The sequence below is a fragment of the Canis lupus genome, chromosome 15, assembly GCF_011100685.1.
Source record: "Canis lupus familiaris isolate Mischka breed German Shepherd chromosome 15, alternate assembly UU_Cfam_GSD_1.0, whole genome shotgun sequence".
In the NCBI taxonomy this organism is placed as follows: Eukaryota; Metazoa; Chordata; class Mammalia; order Carnivora; family Canidae; genus Canis; species Canis lupus.
The window spans coordinates 63,264,831-63,287,937 of record NC_049236.1 but is presented as its reverse complement, the minus strand read 5'-3'; the positions used below and the strand labels follow the sequence as shown (position 1 = coordinate 63,287,937).

Below are 23,107 nucleotides of genomic sequence, written 5' to 3'. Positions count from 1 at the left end.
GCGGGCCGCACCTTCCGCACGTGCCAGTTGGGCCGAAGCAGCGGGAACCGAGGGCGGCGACGCCCCAGGCCTCGGCACGTGCCCCGCGCTCCGGAGGGTCTGCGGGGTCGCGCCCACGCCCGCCCTCCCGCCTCCCGCCTCCCGCCTCCCCCGCTGAGCCCCAGGCGGCCGCGTGCTGGGCGGCGGCGGGGCACGGGGCTGGGGGGCCGGGGCGGCGGGTGCGGACCGGGGTCCCGGCGGGGGGCGGGGGGGGCAGGTGCCGGGGGCAGGTGCGAGGGGCGGCAGGTGCGGGGCGCAGGTGCGGGGGCGCAGGTGCGGGGGGTCAGGTGCGGGGGCGGCAGGTGTGGACGGGGTCCCGGCGGCGAGCTCGGGGGGGGCAGGTGCCGGGGGCAGGTGCGAGGGGCGGCAGGTGCGGGGCGCAGGTGCGGGGGCGCAGGTGCGGGGGGTCAGGTGCGGGGGCGGCAGGTGTGGACGGGGTCCCGGCGGGGAGCTCGGGGGCAGGTGCCGGGGGCAGGTGCGAGGGGCGGCAGGTGCAAGGCACAGGTGCGGGGGCGCAGGTGCGGGGGTCAGGTGCGGGGGTGGCAGGTGTGGACGGGGTCCCGGCGGGGTGCTCGAGGGCAGGTGCCGGGGAGCAGGGGCGAGGGGCGGCAGGTGCGGGGCACAGGTGCGGGGGCGCAGGTGCGGGGGGCGGCAGGTGCGGGGGGCGGCAGGCGCGGGGCGCAGGTGCGGGGCGCAGGTGCGGGGGCGCAGGTGCGAGGGGCGGCAGGTGCGGGGGCGCAGGTGCGGGGGCGGCAGGTGCGGACCGGGCCGGGTGTCCAGGCTGGGCCCGCCGTCGAGGCCGCGCCCCAGGGCTCGGCGCGCCTCGGCGGGTCCGGCTGGCTCAGCCCACGAGGTCCGCGGGCTCCGGCGCGAAGTTCGCGTGTGGCTCCCGGGGCAGGTCCGGGGCAGGTCCGAGCGCGCAGCTGCGGGGCGCGGGCCGGGTCGCGGGGCGGGCGGCGTCCGGGGGGGGGGGGGGCTGCGGCCACGACGGTCCTGCGCCACCGCCACCGCCACCGCCACCGCCACCGCCGGCGCCACCGCCGCAGCCGCAGCCGCGCCCGCCGCCGCCCGAGTCCACAGCAGCTCGCGGCCGGGGCCGGAGGGAAGGTGGGTGCGCGGGGGGGCGGGGAGGGGGGAGGGGGGAGGGGGGAGGGGAGGAGGGCGGGGAGCGGGGAGCGCGCGGGAGCCGGAGAGCGCTCCAGACGGCGGCGCGAGCGGCTGCTCGGGAGGCGGCGGCGCGGGCTGCGCGGGCGGCGGGCGCGGGAGCGGGAGCGGGCGCGGGAGCGGGAGGCGGAGGCCGCCGCAAGGTGAGGCGCGGGGAGGCAGCGTCGCTCGCTCGGGCCGCCGCGGCCGGGCCTCCCTCCTCCGCGCGCCGCCTGTGCTCCCGGGGCCGCGGGGCCGCGCGCGTGCGAGCGGGGGGAGGGGAGGGGGCGCGGGTCGGTGCACCCCGCCTGCACCCCGCCTGCACCCTGCACCCCGCGCCCCGCGCCCTGACCCCGCCGGCACCCCCGCCCCCGGCCCCGCCTGACGCTGCCCCGCCCGGCCCGTGTCTCCTCCCGCAGATGCTCAAGGTGGCGGCCGTGCTGTGGGTCTGCGCCGCCGCCTGGTGCGCTCGGGCCGCGGCGGCGGGGGCTGCGGCCGGGGGGCGGCCGGACGGCGGCAATTTCCTGGACGATCAACAATGGCTCACCACGGTCTCCCAGTACGACCGCGAGGGCGGACAGTGGAACAGATTCCGAGACGTAAGTGCGCGCAGCCCCTCCCCGGACAGCAGGGCGCGCTCGCCCCCCGGGGCCGCCGCGGCGCTCGCGCGGGGCTGGGGGAGCGGGGACCTGCGGGGACCTGGGGGAGCGGGGACCTGCGGGGACAGGGGGTCCCTGGGACCTGGGGGGGAGCGGAGACCTGGGGGGGTGAGCGGGGACCTGCGGGGACCTGGGGGGAGCGGGGACCTGCGGGGACCTGGGGCGCACCGGGGACCTGGGATGCACGGGGACCTGGGGGGCGCGGGGCTCCGGGGCTGGGGAAGTTGCGGTTCCGCCGACCCCGCCAGGCTAGCGCCCGGGGAAGGCTCGGGGGGCCGCCCCAGTGGAGGGGTCGGCCGCTGTCCCGCACCCCGGTCTCCCACCTGCCCCGTCCCCCACCTGCCCCGACCCTGCACCCTCCGTTGCCCCGTCCCCCACCTGCCCCGACCCTGCACCCTCCGTCCCCCACCTGCTCCCGTCCCCCACCCGCCCCGACCCTGCACCCCCCGTCCCCCACCTGCCCCCGTCCCCCATCCCTTGTCCCCGCACAGACCCATCTCCTACCTGTCCCCGCACCCCCGTCCCCCACCTGCCCGCATCCCTGCTCCCCAAGCCCCCCGCACCTCCGTCCCCCACCTGTCCCCGCCCCCGGCCCGCAGGGGTCGCACGCGGAGCGCCGGCTGCGCCCGCAACTTCCGAGCGGTCTGAGCAGGTGCGCGGGCCGGAGCTGGGGCTGCAGCAACTCGGCTCCATCCCGTTGCCGACCGGCCCCGAAGGAGTTTGAGGGGCGCTGGGAAGGGGCCCGGGCGGGAGGCGGCGGCACCGCGCACCGAGCCGCGGCCGCAGCTGGAGCGCAGACGGCGTCGCCCGCGGGTCGGCGAGCGGAGCGGGGCGCGGGGGCGCGAACCTGCGGGCCGGGCCGGTCCTCTCCCCCCCCTCCCCGCCCCGCCGGCCGCTGAGAGCCACGGGCCGCCTGCGAGCCCAGGCCGCGGGTGTCACGGGGCGGGAAGGGGGGATCCCGCGGCGGGTGACCGCCCCCCACCGTCCTGCGGACCCCGACGGCGGCGCGGAGATGCGCGGACCCGGGCGGGGCGGGAGGTGCACCTGCTGGGCCCCTGGGGATGGAGCGCGTGCACCTGCTGGGCCCCCCGGGAGCGGGGCGCGTGCACCTGCTGGGCCCCTGGGGATGGGGCGTGTGCACCTGCTGGGCCCCTGGGGATGGAGCGCGTGCACCTGCTGGGCCCCCGGGGAGCGGGGCGCGTGCACCTGCTGGGCCCCTGAGAGCGGGGCGTGTGCACCTGCTGGGCCCCTGGGGATGGAGCGCGTGCACCTGCTGGGCCCCCGGGGAGCGGAGCGTGTGCACCTGCTGGGCCCCTGGGGATGGGACACGTGCACCTGCTAGGCCCCCGGGGAGCGGGGCGCGTGCACCTGCTGGGCCCCTGGGAGCGGGGAGCGTGCACCTGCTGGGCCACCGGGGGGCAGGGCGCGTGTGGTGCACCTGCTCGGCCCCCCGGGGGGGATGGGGCGGGTGCACCTGCTGGGCCTCTTGGGGCGGGGAGCGTGCGGTGCACCTGCTGGGCCCCCGCGGGGCGTCCAGCTCCCCAGCTCCAGGTGGGTCGGGCCCTGGGGCGGGGATCCCCCCCCCCCCGGGGTGCACCGAAGAGCGCAGGGGTTCCTGGAGGAGGCTCCTGCTGCTAGAGGTGGGGCTGCCCTCCTGCCGCCGGAGGGGCTAAGGCCGGGCTCCCGAGGCCTCGCGAACGTGGTGCTGTGGCTCTGTGACATCCCTTACGCCCCGGCTCTATTTGACTTTGTGCTAATATCGAGTACAAAGTTGAACTCAAAAAACCCATGTAAAAAAATCCCAGCCACCAAGCAAATGAGGTATTCCTAAACCTGGGGAAGAATTTCTGCTTATCACATCACTTGGAAAAAAAAAAAAAAAAAATTGAAGATTCTATCGTTGTTTGAATCATGCCTCATAAAATGCCGTCTTATTTCTTAATGGCTGCTTGAAAATTTTTGAAATAAAAAGCTTTCTTCTCTAAAATATATTTTAAATCTTCAATATCTTAATGTTCTCTTACTTTATTCAAATTACGTTTTTGAATTATTAACAGCGGCCAGTCATACTTGGGCAGTTTGTAAATATGTTTGCTTTAAACTGCGGAAGCAAGCTGGGTTGCCTGAAAGAATGAAATATTCCAGGAATCATTTAGGCAGCTTCTATAGACACGGAGCAGGGCATTTCACTGCCATAGTACTTTCAGTTATTCTTACTTGATGTCTGGGCGGGGGGGGGGGGGGGAATCCATTAAAAGTATATGTTAAATAAAGGATCTACCGATTTTTTATTTTTTATTTTTTTCCGAAATTTTTTTTAGCAGATATGTTTTGAAGCACATGAAATAATGAAAATACAATAATTACCTATTTAAAAAGTATATCAGGTTGTAGCCTTGCCACTTTAGTAAGATAATTATGTTTTTGTGACAATAACTTCTGGAGGGCATGGAGAAGTGTTTTCTTCCCCCTTTTAACCACCTGTTGCTCATTTAGCATAAGATGTCTGCGGATGCGAGACTCCCCCACTCAGAATGCATAATCCGGATGCGCATTTAGACCATCCACCGCCCTGCTAATGTACAGATTGTTTTTCCCTTTTTGGGGGATCATTGGCTTCATAACTTTGTTTTTCCTGTGTCTTTTAAGATACTGTTAATTTTTCTCATTTTCATCTGGAAGCCCGTGGTTGTGAGGCGTTGCTTGAAATACGTTTGTGCTGCGTGACTCTACCTTTAAACGTTCTGCATCAGCATTGATATCTTAGGTGATAGATTTGCATAGTTCATGTGAAGGCAAAGAAACAAGGAAATCAGCCTCTTCTTTTAGAAACAATTTAACCAAAGTACTTGTTTAGTTTTCTCTCATAAAGAATATAATTTTATTTACAAAAAGAAAAAAAAAAAAGCTTTGGAATGCCTACGCAATAACCAAGATTAGAATTAACCTTTACCTTTCTTCTTGTGACTATTTTACACAATCAACATTATTTTACAAGTGATTTCTTAGTGAACCTTTGAACTGTATCGTCTTTTGAATTATATTTGGAAGCTATTTCGAGTGATATTTGAAAATGCAATCCATCATTATGTTTTAATTGAATGATTTTAAGATAAATGCAGTTTTTATATTATGTGCAATATAAATATATGACTATGTTATATATAATACAGTTTTAGAAACTTGGAGCATGGATAGGAAGGATTATGTGAGAATAGATGAACATAGGAAGCCCTGCTGCTGAAGAATCATTTTCTCAATTTCCTCAATGTAAATCGCAGAGAAATAATTAAACCACAGTCAAGCTTAACACAGAGGAAACTTCAAATAATTTTGACCACTTTATACTAGGAGTGCTCTTTGAGTAAAGTTTTGTTGACCTTTAAAGTATACAGAACGTCATTATATAGACAGAAAGCTTATCCTTTTGAAAGTCATTAACATATTTGTCAGTATAAAAACTCTTGTGGATATTCTGACCCCTATGTTTTAAGAAAAAGTTAAATTTAAAGGTATAGAGAAGTCAACTCATTTAAAAATAAGTGTTGCAGATAGACCTAGAATGTTATGTTCAGGGTATAATTGTGTGATTTTAAAATAAAGCCAAAAATAAATAAATAAAATAGAATAAAGGCAACAAACAAAAAACTTCCACCAACAGGCTATATCTAGTAGATAGGCTGGTTACATGACATTTACTCTTTTTTTAGCTTAAGTGAGTAGTGGTAAAATCAGGCACACAAGATTCCCCAGTGGAGCAATTGTGGGAATAGTACCTTTACCCGGAACAGGTGTGGGGAATTCCTTCAGCATGTGTAAACATACACACGCCTATTAGGAGAATTGAAAATCGAGATCATTACAAGAAAACAAAAATCATTAGCTTCTGAATCAAATGGTCTATATAGTTCACATTTCAAATATTTGTGTTTTATAAATCAATTAAATCATATCCTTAATCATGTGAAAATGAGCAAGGAATTTAGAAGCCAATGAGTTAATTGATGAGTGACGTCATACCTTTATCAATCTTAAATATTATGGCTTCACTAAAGTCCATGTTGTAATTAAGAATGACAAAAAAAATAAAGATAGTATATGGTGGAAGCAATATAATAAACGTAAGCGGCAATGATGGCCTTGCTGATTTCAGATACCTCACAAAATGAGAACCGTACCCCTGCATTGACATGCAAATACTTCTGATTACATTTATTTTTCCGATAAAAATTCCCGGGGGGGGGGGGAGTAGGTGGGAGGAGGCATGAGCAGGTGCAGCACAGAGGATTTTTAGGGCAGTGACAATACTCTGTATGATGGGTGATACGTATCATTATACATTTGTCCAAACCCATAGAAAGCACGTCGTCCAGGGAGACGTCAGGTGAGGAAAGCAGGTCAGAGAATAGGCGGGGACCTGCTGATGCCTGGAAAGGGACTGTCCCCTAGAAGGGGTGTCGCCTTATCAGCCCCCAGGGGGATGGAGCACAGGGTTATAGCTCTCAGGTGAACTGTAGACCGAGTGTGGATGTAGATTCATCCATCGTGAGGAACGAGCACCGGGGGGTGGGGTGGGGGCTTGGAACTGGGGAGGTTGCGCTTCTGTGGTGGCCTGAGCTGTGTGGGAAAGCTCTCAATTTTTCTGTGAACCCAAACCCCTCTAAAAAACAAGTCTTAAAATCATAACCACAACCCCAGCCTCTTCCCAAACAGACACATGAAAATCTGGGGCTCGTTTTGAACATTGTTTCAAGAACTGGTTGCCATTCTTCTTGCTAAACCCACAATCAGCTTGTTTCTGCTCATTCCTCACATAGTTTTTACAGCCCTTTGGGTATCTTGAGAGCAATGATAAAGTCTTACAATGCGACTTTATTTATTTTTAAATTATTTTATTTTTTTATTATTGCTTTTTTTTTTTTTTTTTTTTTTTTTTTTTTTTTTTTTTTACAATGTGACTTTAAAAGGAATCAACCTTAAGCTAAAGGACATGTAAAGGATCGGGAGCACGTAAAATACAGGTTTAAGTGTCTCAGAGGCATTTACATTACAAGTTGACTTTTTAAAATGCCTGATTTGGATATTTGGGATAATAAGATAACCTTTCTTAACTTTTTTTTTTTTTCTTTTTATTTCCTTTTCACATCTGAGTTGAGGATTCATCCTAGTGGAGCCTATGGCTTATTTGAGGGGCGGGAGGCACTTAGTGGCTACAACGAGTAAAGCCCCCCGGAGTCTTATCAGCTTTTTCTGCTATCAGTCAGCCAATGAACAGTGGGTTCCTAGGCCTACTCCGAGTAAAGCATGTCATTGCTTTGAAAGGCGTTAAAATGGGATCCCCGGGGGGCTCAGCGGTTGAGCACCTGCCTTCGGCTCAGGCCGCGATCCTGGAGTCCTGGGATCGAGTCCTGAGTCGGGCTCCCGGCACGGAGCCTGCTTCTCCCTCCTCCGCCTCTCTCTCTCTCTCTCTCTCTCTGTGTGTGTCTATCATAAATAAATAAATAAATCTTAAAAAAATTGAAAAAAAAAATAAATGGTGTTAAAATTCAAGCAGAATCTTTAAAGAACACTCTTGCGGTACTTAGAGTTATAATGCGCCCAGTTCTGTTTCCTGACCGTCCAGATACCCTTAGCGTGAGGGCCTGTCCTTTGTGGTGCCTTTTCTCAAAATTAATTTTCCTAATTGAGATATCCTTGATGAAATCGTAGATATTTAAGTTGTGCGACGTGACGCTTTCATATCCATGCGTATTGTGAAGTGGTTACCGTCGGAGCGTGTGTTAATAGGAGGAAGGGAAAACCCCACCACTTGACTTTTCGGCAATACGTGGCAAAAATAAAGGGTCATTAGAAATCGGAGAAACTGGAGAGTTAAATAAGCGCCATTCTCTTCGTTCAGGAACCCTTCATCAAGAATAAAAATCTAATTCTGATTTTTAAAATAGTGAACTTGTAGTGTTTCGCACATTCTCAACTGTGGTCGCCGCCGTTACCTGTATTTTGTTGAGTTGAGCGCGTGGGCTTGCCCTTGACCGTTCTTCCCGCAAGTCTTTTCTCTCTTTTGATCTTTCTCATTCTCCTTTGGTGTTTCGATGACTACGGGACGCTCTGTGTAGGAATCCAGGGAAGCGTATAGGGCATATCTGGTGCACGGGTTTGCAGTGAGGCCCGGTACAGACCGTAGCAGACACTAGTTTTCTATATTCAGCGATTGTTCAAACCGGTTATGTCATTCGAACAGTCATCAGGGGAGGCAGTGGCTGTAAGGGAAGCGCTGGGCCCCCTGCGGCGTCCTGCCCCGTCCCTGGCACCCGGTCCCAGGTGGGCAGGGGGCGCGGTGCAGCCTGGATCTAAGATTGGTTTCATCCAGGGAGACGTCAGGTGAGGAAGGCAGGTCAGAGAATAGGCGGGGACCTGCTGATTTCTGGAAAGGGACTGTCCCCTAGAAGGGGTGTCGCCTTATCAGACCCCAGCTGGATGGAGCACAGGATTCCGGCCATGTGCTTGGGTTCGTTCCAGCAGAGAGTCATTGTAGGGTCGTAGCGACCCTCTGAGGTCTCTGGCTCTGGCTCTGGTAGGGAGCTGCTGGGGAGTGCAGCCTCCTAGAAGGGGGAGTGCATCCCGGTGGAAGGAGGGCTTCGTCCCAATGGAAGGGGGGCTGCATCCCGGTGCACTTGCAGGCACGGAAAGCCGCAAGTGGCGGGGCGGGGGGGTGCGTCTTCAAGGTATGTGACCCATCATGGTTTTGGGATCTTCTTAGATTCTCTTTTCCTGGTGAAGTTCCCTGCATTTCAGAGGTTGCCAGCACCGTCTCCTTGGCTGTTTCACGTGTGCTCACTACGTACCTTTCTGGTTCTTACGGGAAGTCGGCTGACTTGGGGTCACATGCCTGAGCTTTGCGCCCGATACACCAACAGAACATCGTGCATCGATCGCCACGAGGTGCCCACTTTCCCACTCGTACGATGACCGCGGTGGGACGGCTCTCAGCTCTCAGGATCCTGACTCAGGGTAACACGTATGTCCTTGTGCGACTTCAGTTTTCAAGATCTGTGCTAGAATTACTATATTTTATGTATTAATTTTCTAATTAAGTCTGATCTGTGAACCTTCTCCACACACCACTCAACCCCTATAAGCTCTTGGAGTATTTATGTGCATTTCTCCATGTAGGAAAACCCTTTCCTTTTTTTTTTTTTTTATATTTATTCTTTCTACCTCTCCTAGTTTACAGATTCTGCTCCTCACTAAGCTCAGGACTCTGCAGTTACGGATGATCGACTTTCCCCAGGAAAATCCTACAGCCCCGGGGGGGGGTTGCTGGGTGGTACAGTTGGTTAAGGGTCTGACTCTGGGTTTCGGATCGGATCCTGAGCTGTGAGGTGGAGCCCGCTTGGGGTTCTTTCCCTCCCTCCACCGCTCCTGCTCCCGCTCACTCTCTCTCGGTCGCTCTCATAAATAAATACATCGTAAAAACATAAATCCTAGAGTCCAGCTAGCATTGGCATAGGGACAGGCTCAGCGTCAGCATTAGAGAAATGTTCAATGAATAAAGGAGCATTGTGTCAAGCGTGCATTGCCATTCGGACAGCCCTTCAGAAAAGGCAGTTAGCGCCGCGTTGCTGCCTGCTGACCGTTTCCGTTTCTGACCTCTGCCCAGTTCTATAATGCCAATGAAAATTTAATTCCATCTGAAATATAAGGTTTCAAGCCCAGAACTGGTGTGGTCCATACGTTCCAGAATGCAGTAACGTGGGGATGCTGCGCCCCCGCTGCACGTTCGCGTGCAGGGTGGTGACCGTAAGTCCAGGTGCTTAGGTGCATCGTGGCTCTCCCTCGGCCCACCCGGCCCAGGCTTTTCCTGCAGTTCCTCTCTGACCCTATAAAATTTTGCTCTGAAGTCTTTAAATACTTTCTGCCACCTACTGTGTGATGTTAAACACCCCTGTCTCCCCGCCTTTCAACTACTCCATTGAACGGTTGGGTGGCGAGTCCGGATCTTTTGGAGATAATCCAGATTCATCGCTGACTTTGCCAGTGCGTGTGTTGCAGGACAGGGGCGCAGAACAAACACGCCTGAGCTAATAGAGAATTTTATTTCCTGGGCGTGGGATGGGATGGGTGAAGAGAGCTTGGCGAAGCGAGCCGGCCGGGGCTGCAGTTTTAGGGCCGCTCTCGGTGTTTTCTGTCCCATGTTGCTGGTCCCCGTCCAGCATGAAGGAGCCAAGAGCCCGGGGCAGACGGTTTGCCCTCCAAGTTCCCTGCAGGGGTCACGTGTGCCTCCCGTGTGTGTCACGGACGTGTGCTCCGTGCCATGGCCGCAGCGGCCGACAGCGAGCGGGACGGACATCACCTCTGATGGAAAAGGAGTAGCAGTCGAGGAGAGGAGGCAAGGCCTGGTGCCGCCAGGACACTGCCAGTGACCTCTGTCCCTTTCATGCATCTCCACGTCTCTGGGGATCATTGCCTGTGCCCATAAGGAGTTTTCGCCCATTTCTGTTGTTTGCTTTGCTTCTGTCTTGCTCGCTCCCCACTTTCAGACGTTCCCTCTGCCTCTAGTCCGAGAAGAACAGGCGCATCAGTATCCAGGGGTCCTGGTGTGGGAGCCCACGGGGGGCTGGCCGCCGAGACCCAAGAGGACATGCCGAGGTCACACCCAACACGAGCATCCACATGGGTTTCTAAGGAAAGCCGTCCTCATCTGGTGACCCGTCCTGTTCCTAGGGAAGTCATTGAGCATTATCTTACCTTCTGCGAGACCTTTTTTTAAAATTTATTATTTATTTATTTATTTATTTATTTATTTATTTATTTATTTATTGCGGATCTTTGGTCGTGGTTCCAGGTAGGTAAAGTGATTGGTGGGAAAGAATTAGAATTAACTTGTTGTTCCCCTTAGTTGTAAGACAGGCTCCTCTCTATACCAGGTTGTATTGCCTCTAATGCAGGGAAAAACTAAAAAAGGGGGAAGAATGATTAAGGCACAATTCCTTTTCTTGGGATACTGGAGATGACGCTGCTGCTGGATCCATGCAGCTTAGTCCCGGAAGTGAAGGAAATAATCTCCTTAACATTTGTATATTGGGGGCGGAGGGAGGGGGAGTTGCAAGATGATGTGCAAAGTAAGATTTTCCGGAAGCCTCCATAGGAGCTTCATGCCTTTGAGTTTGTTTCTTGACGTCGTGGACGGCCGAGCTCCTTGCCTGGATCCTAAGCCGAGATAGTAAATTGCACTATTTTGTTGGGTTTCTTTTACTTTTTAAGAGTTCCTTGAATCCTTCCTCATACTTGCAAAATGAAAACTTTAGTTTTTATTTTTCTTTCATATATATATATGTATATATATATTTATTTATCTATTCGTAGCTCGATTATTTTACAAGCAATTAGGTGATTTTTGCTTAATCTTTTGCTGACACTTAGAATGTCTTATAATTGGTAACATAGCATACAAATACACAAGGTAGAGAGGTAAAGATTCTTCATAAAACCACTTTGCCTTTTGTCTTATTTTATTTTTTATTAATTTATTTTTCCCGTTTTGCCTTTAAGTCGTAGAAGTTCTTCCGAAGGATGATGCTTGCCTCCACATTCTTCCATAGGAGATCACCTGACTCTCGGTATCCTACTTGCAAGCTGCTGACTTTATCCAAGAAATAACGTAATAAAATTGGCTCCCACTTCTGAGCATTTACAGCTGATTTGTCTACTTAGAATCTAGGGATTAGGGCCCAATATACATTTTTATTTCTTCCTTTGGAAATGGCACCATGATACTTCATTGGCCCATTTAATAGTTTTAAAAGTAATCACACATTAAAAAAAAAAAAATCTTTAGAATTTGAGTGAGGTAGATTCCTTTTTTAGGTGGCATTTGTGTGCTTTGAGTATTTTTAGCCAATGTCATCGTTCTTATTGTAAAACAGGGATAATTAAATACATCCGATATTACGTTTTTGTGACTGTTTCATTAGAAACATTGATTTTAAAGTCACGCTATTTAAATATGCAACTCTTTAAAGGTAGAGGTAGTTTCAGAGGCAGAGTTCGGTGATTCCTCAGTTGCACGTAACACCGGGTGCTCAGTCCATCAGGTGCCCTCCTTGAGGCCCGGCACCCAGTGACCCCATCCTCCCCCACCCCTCCAGCAACCCTCAGTCTGTTTCCTATGATTAGGAATCTATTATGTTTGCCCCCCCCTCTGATTTTGTCTGTATTTTCCCCTCCCTTCCCCTCTGATCCCCTGTTTTGTTTCTTTAATCCCACACATGAGTGAGGTCATACGATCATTGTCTTGCTCTGATGGACTGACTTCACTCCGCACCATACCCTCTGCTTCACTGCACCATAATGCTTCCTGGTCCGTAATGCAGTTCTGGGAGGTCTGCTCCGCCAGGTGCTTTATTATTCCATTTAGAATGATCTTTAAGAAGTATCTTATTTTTAATTGTAGTAAAAAAAAGACGTAATGCCCCATTTACCATATCCATTTCAAGTACATAATCCACTAGTGCTGAATGTATCCACACTGTGCGTCACCACTATCCAGAACGTTTTCATCTTGCAAAACTGCAGCTCTACGTATTACACAGCAACTCCCCAATCTCCCCCCTCCCAGCCTCCGGCAATCGCCCTTTTATCTTCTGTTGTCTATTAATTTGACGGCTTTGGGTATCTTCTGTGAGTGGAATCGTGTGGTTTTGTCTTTTGGTGGCTGGTTTATTTCACTGAGCGTAACGCCTGCAAGGTTCATCCACGTTATTGCAAATGGCAGGATTTTCTTTCTTTTAATCGCTGAGCAGATGATGTTTCTTGTGTGTGCAGACCACGTTGATCCATCCCTTCATCTACCGACGGGCACGTGGATGCCTTCCACGCATCAGCTACTGCGAGAAACGCTGCTGTGAGCGTGGGCGTGCAAATCTCTCTCCAAGATCTTACCTTCAATTTTTTTTGATATATACTCAGAATTGGGATTGCTGGGTCATGTGGTAATTCTCTCTTACATTGTTTTTTAAGAACTGCCCACTTTTCAATGGAAGTTTTTTTTTTTTTTTAGTATAACCTTTCAATAGTAGGCATTATTAATCTCCTTTTATAAATGGGATTATTTAGTTTCAATAAACCTAATCTGCCAAGATTAGTGAGATTTCGAACCTACTTTCTCTAGCTCTAAATATCATGTTCGTGTTTGTTCTTATTTACCAACATTTGGGCACTTGGAATGAGTTGTTACCAATAACTAAAATTGTTTCTCTTGCTTTTGAAATGTTATATTTGGTTTTTCTTTAATGGTGACAATAGCTATATTTTCATCTCTGCTAAACCAATAAATTGGTAAAGATCTGGAGTTTTTATCACAACCATTGAGGGAGCCTCTCTTATACAAAATGATGGTGATTTCACTATGATCTGATAATTGTATCGTGAAGCTACAGTTGAGGACTTCTAGTAGCCCGCCTTTCATGAGTTTTAGAGGAAGTCCTATTAGTGAACAAAAAGCACAGTATTGTTCAAAGAGTAGTATTTATCCCTACAGGCATACTACCTATGGCAGTTGCACACGATTGGCATTTTTATTAGTGATTCTTTTGATGTCACAATGAAATTCTGAATATCTTGGGTAGGCAGGAGTGGCTGTTAAAAAGACTATTAATTAAAAAAAAGGCTATTAATTGTGCTTACAATAGGTGTTATTTGGCTCACGAGTACAACTCATTTGAGAACTGTCAGGCCTCATTGTGCCCGACTTTCGCCCCTTACAGTTGTAGATAGATTTTCAAAGTAGATGAATGTGGATAAGGAAAAGGAATTATTTCTTACAATTAAATACTGGGAGTTCACGCACTATTATCACATATAAACAAGTGTCATCAGTGTCCACTGGGCGCTGAGGGAACCTACCGGTTTCCGTCCATAGCAGGTCACTCATTTTTCTATGTGTTCCATGTTGAGTATAATTCTGTGGACTTAAAAAGAAATGAAACTTCCTCAGAACACAAGGTAGGTTATCGTGTTTCTAGCTTTTAGAACAATTTTGTTGTTTACATACATTCCGGAAATTTTTCCATCAAGAACTTCATTGAAGTCATTGAGTGTGAACTATTTCACTGAAAGTAGGTTCTCCGTTTTTAGAGTTTTGCAAGCAAAATTAAGTAGCTGCCAGACTGAAGAAAACATGGAGTGAACAAGATTCGGTGATTTCTGTGTTTTGCATTGATTAAAGTCAAGTAATAATGAACTTATTTGATGCTAGCTTTTATACTAAGTATGTGAAATAAGTGGTTCTATGGAACAGTCTGATAGAAATCAAAATACATTTATATGGTCAATTTTCGAACACGTTGAGTGTTCCAGATAATTCTGTAGGATTTTATTTTTATTTTATTTTATTTTATTTTATTTTATTTTATTTATTTTATTTTATTTTATTATTTTATTTATTTTATTTTATTTTATTTTATTTTATTTTATTTTATTTTATTTTATTTTATTTTATTGGTTTTTTTTAGGATTTTTTTTTTAAATTCTTAGCATAAGGAAAGGCCCATTTATTTAGCAGGATTGAAAGAGGGAGTGGGACTAAAAATGCAACAACTTAATCTAATTGTGTCTCCAAATATAAAAAAAAAAAAAAAAAAGCATCATAGGGCTTTATCTTCCTAAATTGGCAAAAATGCTTACTAGCTGGAGCTCCTAAATATAGTAGTTTGATAGTCCCTTCGTCACGACACTCTTACTTTTCTATCATCAGGCTACTTTGGGACTTTCAAAACATTTACACAGGGCACTCTGGATGCTAATTGCTTGGGCACGTGCTGTAGCATCTGCTGTAGAACCGGGTTTAGGATATCAGGGGAGTATTTCTAGGCCTTCTGCGGCCTACGGTGCAGTCTGAGGTTATAGGCAACCTCCCGGTCTTCCAGGAACTGAGGTGCCCTTGGCACATCCCATACTCTGTACACACTCCCTCGGGGCCGTCAGATTCATCTCACGTGAGCATTCCTTGAGGCAGGACTCGTCTAGGACGTTGGTCAACGGACGGTAGGCAGCGCCGTCGAAGCAAATTTTCTTTTGAGTGAAATATAATTTCTTGGGATTGAGACGCTGCACGGTTTATGGCTTTAAAGAACCGTTGTACTTCCCGAAACTTTGTGACTTAAGGCACAAGAAGTGCCTGTTGGGAAGCCGTGAAATTTGGAAGGAACCTTAGGCCGATGACAGCGACCGGCACATGTCAGTACCCCCCCCCCCCCCACCGCAGACTCTCGTGAATGAACACACCGACTCTATCAACTAATGTCATTGCCATTTAAAGTCAGTTTCAGAACTGAAAGGTGTTTTTTTTTTGTTTGTTTGTTTTTTTCTTTTTTCTTTCCCACATTTCCCCGGGTCAATTTTTCTTTGTTTTTTAAACACGGGAACATCGCCAATGGGAAATAACATGTTTAGTTCTAGTAGCAAGTGCGCAGTAGAGATGGGGGGAAGTAAGTGCTGCACATTGTTTTGGGGGAATAAGAAGTATTTGCAAAAGAATTCGATGTTGAGCCTATGCCGTGTGCCACGTGTCAACATCCTGGAGACCACGGCGTGTGTCGGCCAGTGACGGAGGTCGGGGAGTCTCCTTTCAGACCTGCTGTGCTTGATGGCCGCGGGCCACCTGCTGCCGCCCCCTGGGGACGGTGCCCTGGCCGGCCGCGCTGCGAGGGCGCCCCAGGAGGTGTGCACCCTGCGGCCCCGGACCAGGGTCAGGGTCCTGGTGAGACCTCGAACCTCATCCAAGGCCCGGTCACTGGCCGCAGGCGCCTCGGGGATGCGGGCGGCGCCTGCGTGTCCTTGGGTGACCTTCAGGTTCCTCCCCGCCGCCCCTCAGGAATGGGGCTTTGTGCACAGCCCTGCAAGCAGTGGGGCTTTTAAGGCCAGAGGCTCTGAGGTATGATCAAACGTCTTTGTTCTTAATTCTTCTACTTGAATAAGCAATTCGACTTTTGCTTTTTTTGCCGTAGAACTAGGTTGTGAGGTTCCTGATTTGCATTTGAGGTTGAGAAAAACAAACCCCCCCTTTATTGTGTTTTGTGAATTCAACTTTTTTTTTTAATATTATTTACTTGAGTGAAACTATACATTTCAGTAACTTCCTGTCACCTGGCGTGATAAGAATTCCAGTTTGAGTCTTACCGTGACATAGCGATATTGGTATCACATAAAATCATCCAATATCTATAAACAGCTAAGATTGATTTTTAAAATGAACATACGTTATAGGTTCATTACTAAGCTTCTGTCTTAAATATATAGATATTGGCTAAATCACACAGAAAGCAAAATAAGCGATGTAAAGAACGTATGGTGATGGGATTACGCATGTCATAAGAATTCAAAGTAGCATATCCTCCAAATTCTTGTACTTTAATATATTTTTATAGCGAATATTCAATATGTTACATATATTATAACATATTATGATTTTAACTGAAATAATAACTTTGTAGATAAAGACTGCTAGTTAAGGAGATTCAGATTCTCCTTAACAAACTTTGGAGTAATGGGATATTTGGAATAAGGCGATAATTACAATAGGGCAGTCTATGTGTGTATTTAGTGTGGCCTACAAGTTTATTTCTCTGCTCTGACCTTTTTTGTGGCATTTTAAGTCTCCCTGTAATATTGCCGTTCGATGGTAGCGCTTACTTCTGCAGCCTCCTCCTGAAGCCAGTCCCCGGGCACAGCCCCGGATGACCCGGAGTGAAGGGACCCAGAACGGAGGGCAGCGGACCCTTGCCCTGAAGGCCTGTGAGCGCGACATCAGGCCTGCGAGACTCGCTCCGCGGTGATGACTTAGCACCCACCCGAGTCACGCAGGAGACGCATTTCCAGGGACCCTGCGACTGTCCTCACCTGCGGCTCTGCCGAGAGGCTCTGTTTTCAGTGAGTGGCCCAGTCAGTTGGGCGACCGCCTTGGGCTGGGACCCCGGGGCCCTGGGATGGAGCCGTCGGCTGGCACCCTGCCTGGGGGTGCCTTCTCTGCAGTGCCTCCCGAGTCTGCAGACAGGCTCCGGGGTGCTCCGCTCCGGCCCACATCCCTAACCCCCTCGGCCTGGCCCACGTCCCTAACCCCCTTGGCCTGGCCCACGTCCCTAACCCCCTCAGCCCCGACCCACGTCCCTAACCCCCTCGGCCCCAGCCCACGTCCCTAACCCCCTCGGTCCCAGCCCACATCCCTAACCCCTTTGACCCGGCCCACGTCCCTAACCCTCTCGGCCCCGACCCACATCCCTAACCCCCTCGGCCCCAGCCCACATCCCTAACCCCATTGGCCCGGCCCACATCCCTAACCCCCTCGGCCTGGCCCACGTCCCTAACCCCCTTGGCCTGGCCCACGTCCCTAACCCCCTCAGCCCCGACCCACGTCCCTAACCCCCTCGGCCCCAGCCCACGTCCCTAACCCCCTCGGTCCCAGCCCACATCCCTAACCCCTTTGACCCGGCCCACGTCCCTAACCCTCTCGGCCCCGACCCACATCCCTAACCCCCTCGGCCCCAGCCCACATCCCTAACCCCATTGGCCCGGCCCACGTCCCTAACCCCATTGGCCCTGACCCACATCCCTAACCCCCTCGGCCTGGCCCACGTCCCTAACCCCCTTGGACCCGACCCACATCCCTAACCCCCTCGGCCCCAGCCCACGTCCCTAACCCCCTCGGCCCCGACCCACGTCCCTAACCCCATTGGCCCGGCCCACGTCCCTAACCCCCTCGGCCCCAGCCCACGTCCCTAACCCCATTGGCCCGGCCCACGTCCCTAACCCCCTCGGCCCCGACCCACATCCCTAACCCCCTCGGCCCCAGCCCACATCCCTAACCCCATTGGCCCGGCCCACGTCCCTAACCCCATTGGCCCTGACCCACATCCCTAACCCCCTCGGCCTGGCCCACGTCCCTAACCCCCTTGGACCCGACCCACATCCCTAACCCCCTCGGCCCCAGCCCACGTCCCTAACCCCCTCAGCCCCGACCCACGTCCCTAACCCCATTGGCCCGGCCCACGTCCCTAACCCCCTCGGCCCCAGCCCACGTCCCTAACCCCATTGGCCCGGCCCACGTCCCTAACCCCCTCGGCCCCAGCCCACGTCCCTAACCCCATTGGCCCGGCCCACGTCCCTAACCCCATTGGCCCGGCCCACGTCCCTAACCCCCTCGGCCCCAGCCCACGTCCCTAACCCCATTGGCCCGGCCCACGTCCCTAACCCCCTCGGCCTGGCCCACACCACTAATTCACTCGTCCCTGGCTCACATCATCGTCTGTCACGTAGGCTAGACCTGTTCAGGGCCTTCCTGTTTTCGGGCTTGGCCTGTCTGTAGCATTTAAAGCTTCATTCGTCAAAGAGCTTCCCGGAGTGATAGCTCTGATGGTTTGCGGCTGTGCTCAACAACTCGCCTTGGTGGGTGCCTGCGTTCCAGAGGAGGACCGCGCGTCGCGGTGACCGTAAACGCCCTGCGCGGGGGATGACCGTGTGTGGTGTGAGCCGTGGGAGCCCCACGCAGTGAGGCCCTGCGTACCCGTGTCGTCATCTCACAGGGAGGGGGGCCTGGGCCCGTCGGTTATCCTAAGCTCTTTGAACACCTCGAAGCACACTCGGAGGAAGGCTGTTCGTCAGGGGTCTAAGGGCAGAGACGTGGTTCCGCTCGGCGCCCCCGGCTGTGCTCGGGACGAGCGGTCACTGCAGAGCCCGGTGTGCTGTCCTGCGGCATTGGGATGACAGGTCCCATGGGGGGTGGCCGTGCCCACCTGGCAGTTTGGCCTGGGGGGCCCTCGAGGGGGCGGACCCAGGTCTCCAGGCCCTGGACGGTGCCGGCCTGATCGGCCAGCCCCCTGTCACCCAGTCTCAAAGCCAGGAGCCCGCGGGCCTCCTCGCAGCATATTTGTTTCCCTGCTGCTTTCTGGGTCCCGCGCTGTCCCCGCTGGTGGAACCCAGTCGCCCCTGGTCCCGCGTCACTACCTGCCCCTCGTGGGCCCCGTGCACCTGCCCTGGCATGAGAGCCCGCTGTGGCCGCCCAGAGAGGCAGGAGGCCCGTGGGGACAGCCTGCGACCTCGAGGGCTGTGCCTGGGGCCCAGCGCTGCGGCCGGGACCCTCCTGGAACCAGGGTCCGGGCCGTGGACAGAGGTCCGCTGGCTCCCTCCAGGCCAGCCGCGGGGCTTTAACAAAGAAATCAAAACCCAGATGCTATCATGAACATTTTATCTTATTTTTCCCCCACAGTTATTTATTTATTTATTTATTTATTTATTTATTTATCTATTTATTTATCTATTTATTTATCTACTTATTTATTTTTATTTTATTTATTTATTTATTTTTTTTATTTTTTTATTTTTTAGCATGCCACTTACAGATCTTGTGTTCGTTCCACATGGTCTTTCCTAAATACCCCGTTTGTGTATTTGAGCTCTAATTTATTTTAAAAGAACAGGGTTGATTTTCACCGCCAGGTTTGAGCACTAGTTTTCAAAAAAAGGAAGAAAAAGCATATCAGCAAGGGTCGCCGTGCCACACGCGACGCCTCTTTGCTCTGGTCTGCATCACCAGGAAAGTGTCACCTGGAGGCTCTGGATTTTTGCCGTGAGTTGTCCCAGAAGTCAGCCAGCTCGCGGCAAGGCTCCAGAGCGAGGAAAAGGATGTCCCCACCTGCTGTCGAAACTCAAACTGCCTAAAAATGAGACTCCCAGGGAAACATTGGTAGGTAACTGCCCTTAAGACTCCAGTGATTCATCCGTTCACCGTGTGTGCTCTTGTATCGAAGGGAACCGTATGCAGATTGATTTTCTCTGGAAGAGCATCTACTGAAAGGAAACTTAACCTGATTTTATAATAAAAATAGTGTTAAGGACAATCATTTGGAAAACTCCTATTAAAAAGATACAAATGCTCTGAAATACATTATAGATCCTGATGTGTTTTTTTTTTCATTTTATGAATTAAGAACATGAATATTTTCATTACCTCAAATGAAATCTAAATTACGTTTTTTCACATAAATTCATCTTTTTTTTTTTTTTTTCACTTGTGATCTTAAAATGTTAGTGTATGAGTTCACTTTGGGAGAATCTAAAATACCAATAAAAGATCTGTAACCTGTAACATAAAGTGACTTAAGAAAAATAAAGATGATAGCTATGGTTCATGGATATTTTATGTCTCAAACTATGTGAAAACAGTAATGACAACAAATACAAGACAAAAAACCGAGAATTATAATCACTGTGTTTTGAATGGTTTTACTGGTATGCTTTGCTATTTTCTTAAAATAGTCTCTAAATTTACATCTTGGACGATACCCCTGAACCAACTATCATGGAAACAGTATGTGTACCCTTAAAATTGAAAACCAAAATGAGGCTTTTGGACTCAATTTTTTTTTTTTTTTGGACACAATTTGAAGTCAAGTCGTGCTCTAATTGCTGGAATATTCCCATCACATCCTTCAGCGTCGAAGTATAGACTCACGGTGTTCTGTTATTGTGATAAAAATTCAAAGTGTCTGCATCCTGCAGCCTGTGGCCGTGCGGCCGAGGAAGCGTGCCCGTGACAGAGTCCCCTCGAAGCCCAGGATTCCATCCCGGCTGTTTATTGCTTATTAACATGATGGTATTTTATATTCAATACACTTTTGTACGATTTTTAAAGATTTAAGCACTAAACGCTTTGTTTCTGATGGTTTCAGGATCTGAGGTTTGTAACCCGAGCGGGCTGAATTTGAGAATCTTGCAACCAGACTGTTTGGAGCTGCAGACGTGCCCGTTCCCACCTTGGGGGGGCTTCCTGCTGAAGACGGGGGTGGGGGTGGGGGTGGTAATGACCCCGATGTGGGCAGGAGCGCCGTGCCCCTGAACCCCAGCCGTCTGACTGGCCCGTTTCCCCCAGTGACTTCAGTGAGGCTTCGAAGAAAAGGGAGGGGGAGACCTTTCTAGGGATGCCTCAGTGCGCTCGCCTGTACCTGGTCAAGGGAATCTCAACAGCACTCGAGGCTCTCAGGGCTCCCCCGGGATGGATGGGCTCCCCGGGGATGGGCTCCTGGGATGGGCTCCCCCCCGGGATGGGCTCCTGGGATGGATGGGCTCCCCCGGGATGGATGGGCTCCCCGGGGATGGGCTCCTGGGATGGGCTCCCCCCCAGGATGGGCTCCCGGGATGGATGGGCTCCTGGGATGGGCTCCCCCCCGGGATGGGCTCCCGGGATGGATGGGCTCCCCTGGGATGGGCTCCCTTGGGTTGGGCTCCCCCGGGATGGATGGGCTCCCCCGGGATGGATGGGCTCCCCCGGGATGGATGGGCTCCCCTGGGATGGATGGGCTCCCCCGGGATGGGTTCCCCCTGGATGGGCTCCCCCGGGATGGATGGGCTCCCCCAAGATTGGCTCCCTCAGGATGGGGTCCCCCAGGATGGGCTCCCCCGGGATGGATGAGCTCCCTCGGGATGGGCTCCCCATGCGGCAACAGTGTGTAGAATGTACGTTCTAAGGTCAGGGGTGAAGGCGAGGGAGCCGGGCTATCCTGGCCCAGCTCGGGGTCCGGCAGTGGGCACATCCTTGCCATGACCTCCCCCCACAGATGGACATTGAAACTGATCATGGGGGAAGGAGATTTCTAGTCTCCTCATTGCGTTTCAGTGAATGGTTCTGGCAATGGTATTTATGTCTCAAGCTAGAACTCCAGTTTCTTATTTGGCATTAAACAGCAGCTGATGCTAGTGGAAGAAACCCAGAACATAAAATCAAAATATATGTACATATTCTTGCTCAATATTTAAATTTTCTCTATTTTTTTGAAGAGTTATTTTTACAGCATCAGTTAGAACATGTGTTTAGAACATATGTTTTTTTTTAAAGGTTATCATTAATGCAGTTAAATGACATGCAGAAAACGAAATAAATATTTAGAAATATCTTCAGAGAGACAGCACAAGAGATTCAAGAATGATTCCAACTTTTGAACACATTACTGTACATCTACAGTATGGCAACATCAGTAGTTTCCAATGCCTTTCTTACATAGGCTTTGGATTTTGTTACATAAAACTTTTGTTACATTTTATGTATTATTAAATAAATACAATCTTTTAAAAAATAAAATAAAAAAAGGGACGCCCAGGTGGCTCCACAGTTGAGCATCTGCCTTCAGCCCAGGGCGTGACCCCGAGGTCCCGGGATCGAGTCCCTCATCGGGCTCCCTGCAGGGAGCCTGCTTCTCCCTCTGCCTCGCTCTCTGTCTCGAATAAATAAAGAAAATCTTAAAAAAAAAATTAGATAAAACATTTTTATGTATTGTAACGTAATTTTGTTATGTAAAAATAATCAAATTATAATCAGGAAAGAAGAAGCAAGTTGAAAAAGTATGCAATCTAACTACTGTTCAGGAAAAAAGAAAAGAAGGTAGATTTGGTACCATTTTCTAGGCAAAATAATTGAGAAGTGAATGTTTTGGTTAAGTATGATTTTTTTTTTCTACATGAAAATACTAAACAACTTCTCCTTTTCCTGTATGCTCTTCGATTTGATTAAATAAAGTCATGATATGTGTGGCTAAAGGTAGTAGTTTTTTATTACTACTGTTAAATTGTTAGTTGATGCAACCATATAACTTGTCCTTACAGAATAGCTGTGAGTGAATTGGCTGTTTACTCTTAATTAGAATTATTCTGGAATTTTCCAGGTGGTCCCGCTTTCCCTTTCCGGAGCTCAGTAGGACTGCAGGTCACACAGCATGGCACCCACCTTTGCACAAACACAGGGAGAAATCACACACAGGTAAAAAGGCCATTTTGTGCCAAGAGTAAGCATTCAACATGCAGAATTGGCACAAAACCACATGGCAGTGGTTGGATTCGGAGGGCTGCAGCGGGAGGCGGAGCTGCCCGGCCAGTTCCCCGAGGGCCCTTCCTCAGCACCTGCAGGGCAGGCCGGGGTAGGGGCCGAACCAAACCTGTTAAGGTGGTTCCTAAATTCACCCTAGGGTAGTTTGTGAATTCGTAACACTCCTGTTCCTGGTGTATTTTGACACATGCCCAGGAAAACAGTCACTACAGGATTTTAAAATACCTGGACCTTGTGGCAAGATTTCTAGGACCCTCCCTAGATCCTAGGATTTCTAGCGACATTATGTACACGTTGAAAAATTGTGTTGCATCAAGCTTGGATCGAGTGAAGCTCTATGATTTGGCTGAAGAAATGCGACCCTTGGTGGTTGATTCTCTGATTAGCATCAAGGTTT

General features: G+C 51.1%; 1 protein-coding gene across 3 annotated transcripts in view; it reads left to right on the top strand.

Annotated features, from left to right (window-relative positions):
• Nucleotides 1–1,601: 1,601 nt before the first annotated feature.
• Nucleotides 1,602–23,107, top strand: part of SPOCK3 (SPARC (osteonectin), cwcv and kazal like domains proteoglycan 3) — a 404,892-nt gene continuing 383,386 nt past the window's right edge. For 2 of the 3 annotated variants that reach the window (XM_038559156.1, XM_038559155.1), the window contains exon 1: nucleotides 1,602–1,781. In XM_038559156.1, coding sequence (XP_038415084.1) covers nucleotides 1,602–1,781 — 180 coding nt within the window. The remainder of the gene's footprint in view (nucleotides 1,782–23,107) is intronic. The other variant, XM_038559157.1, reaches the window with a different exon arrangement.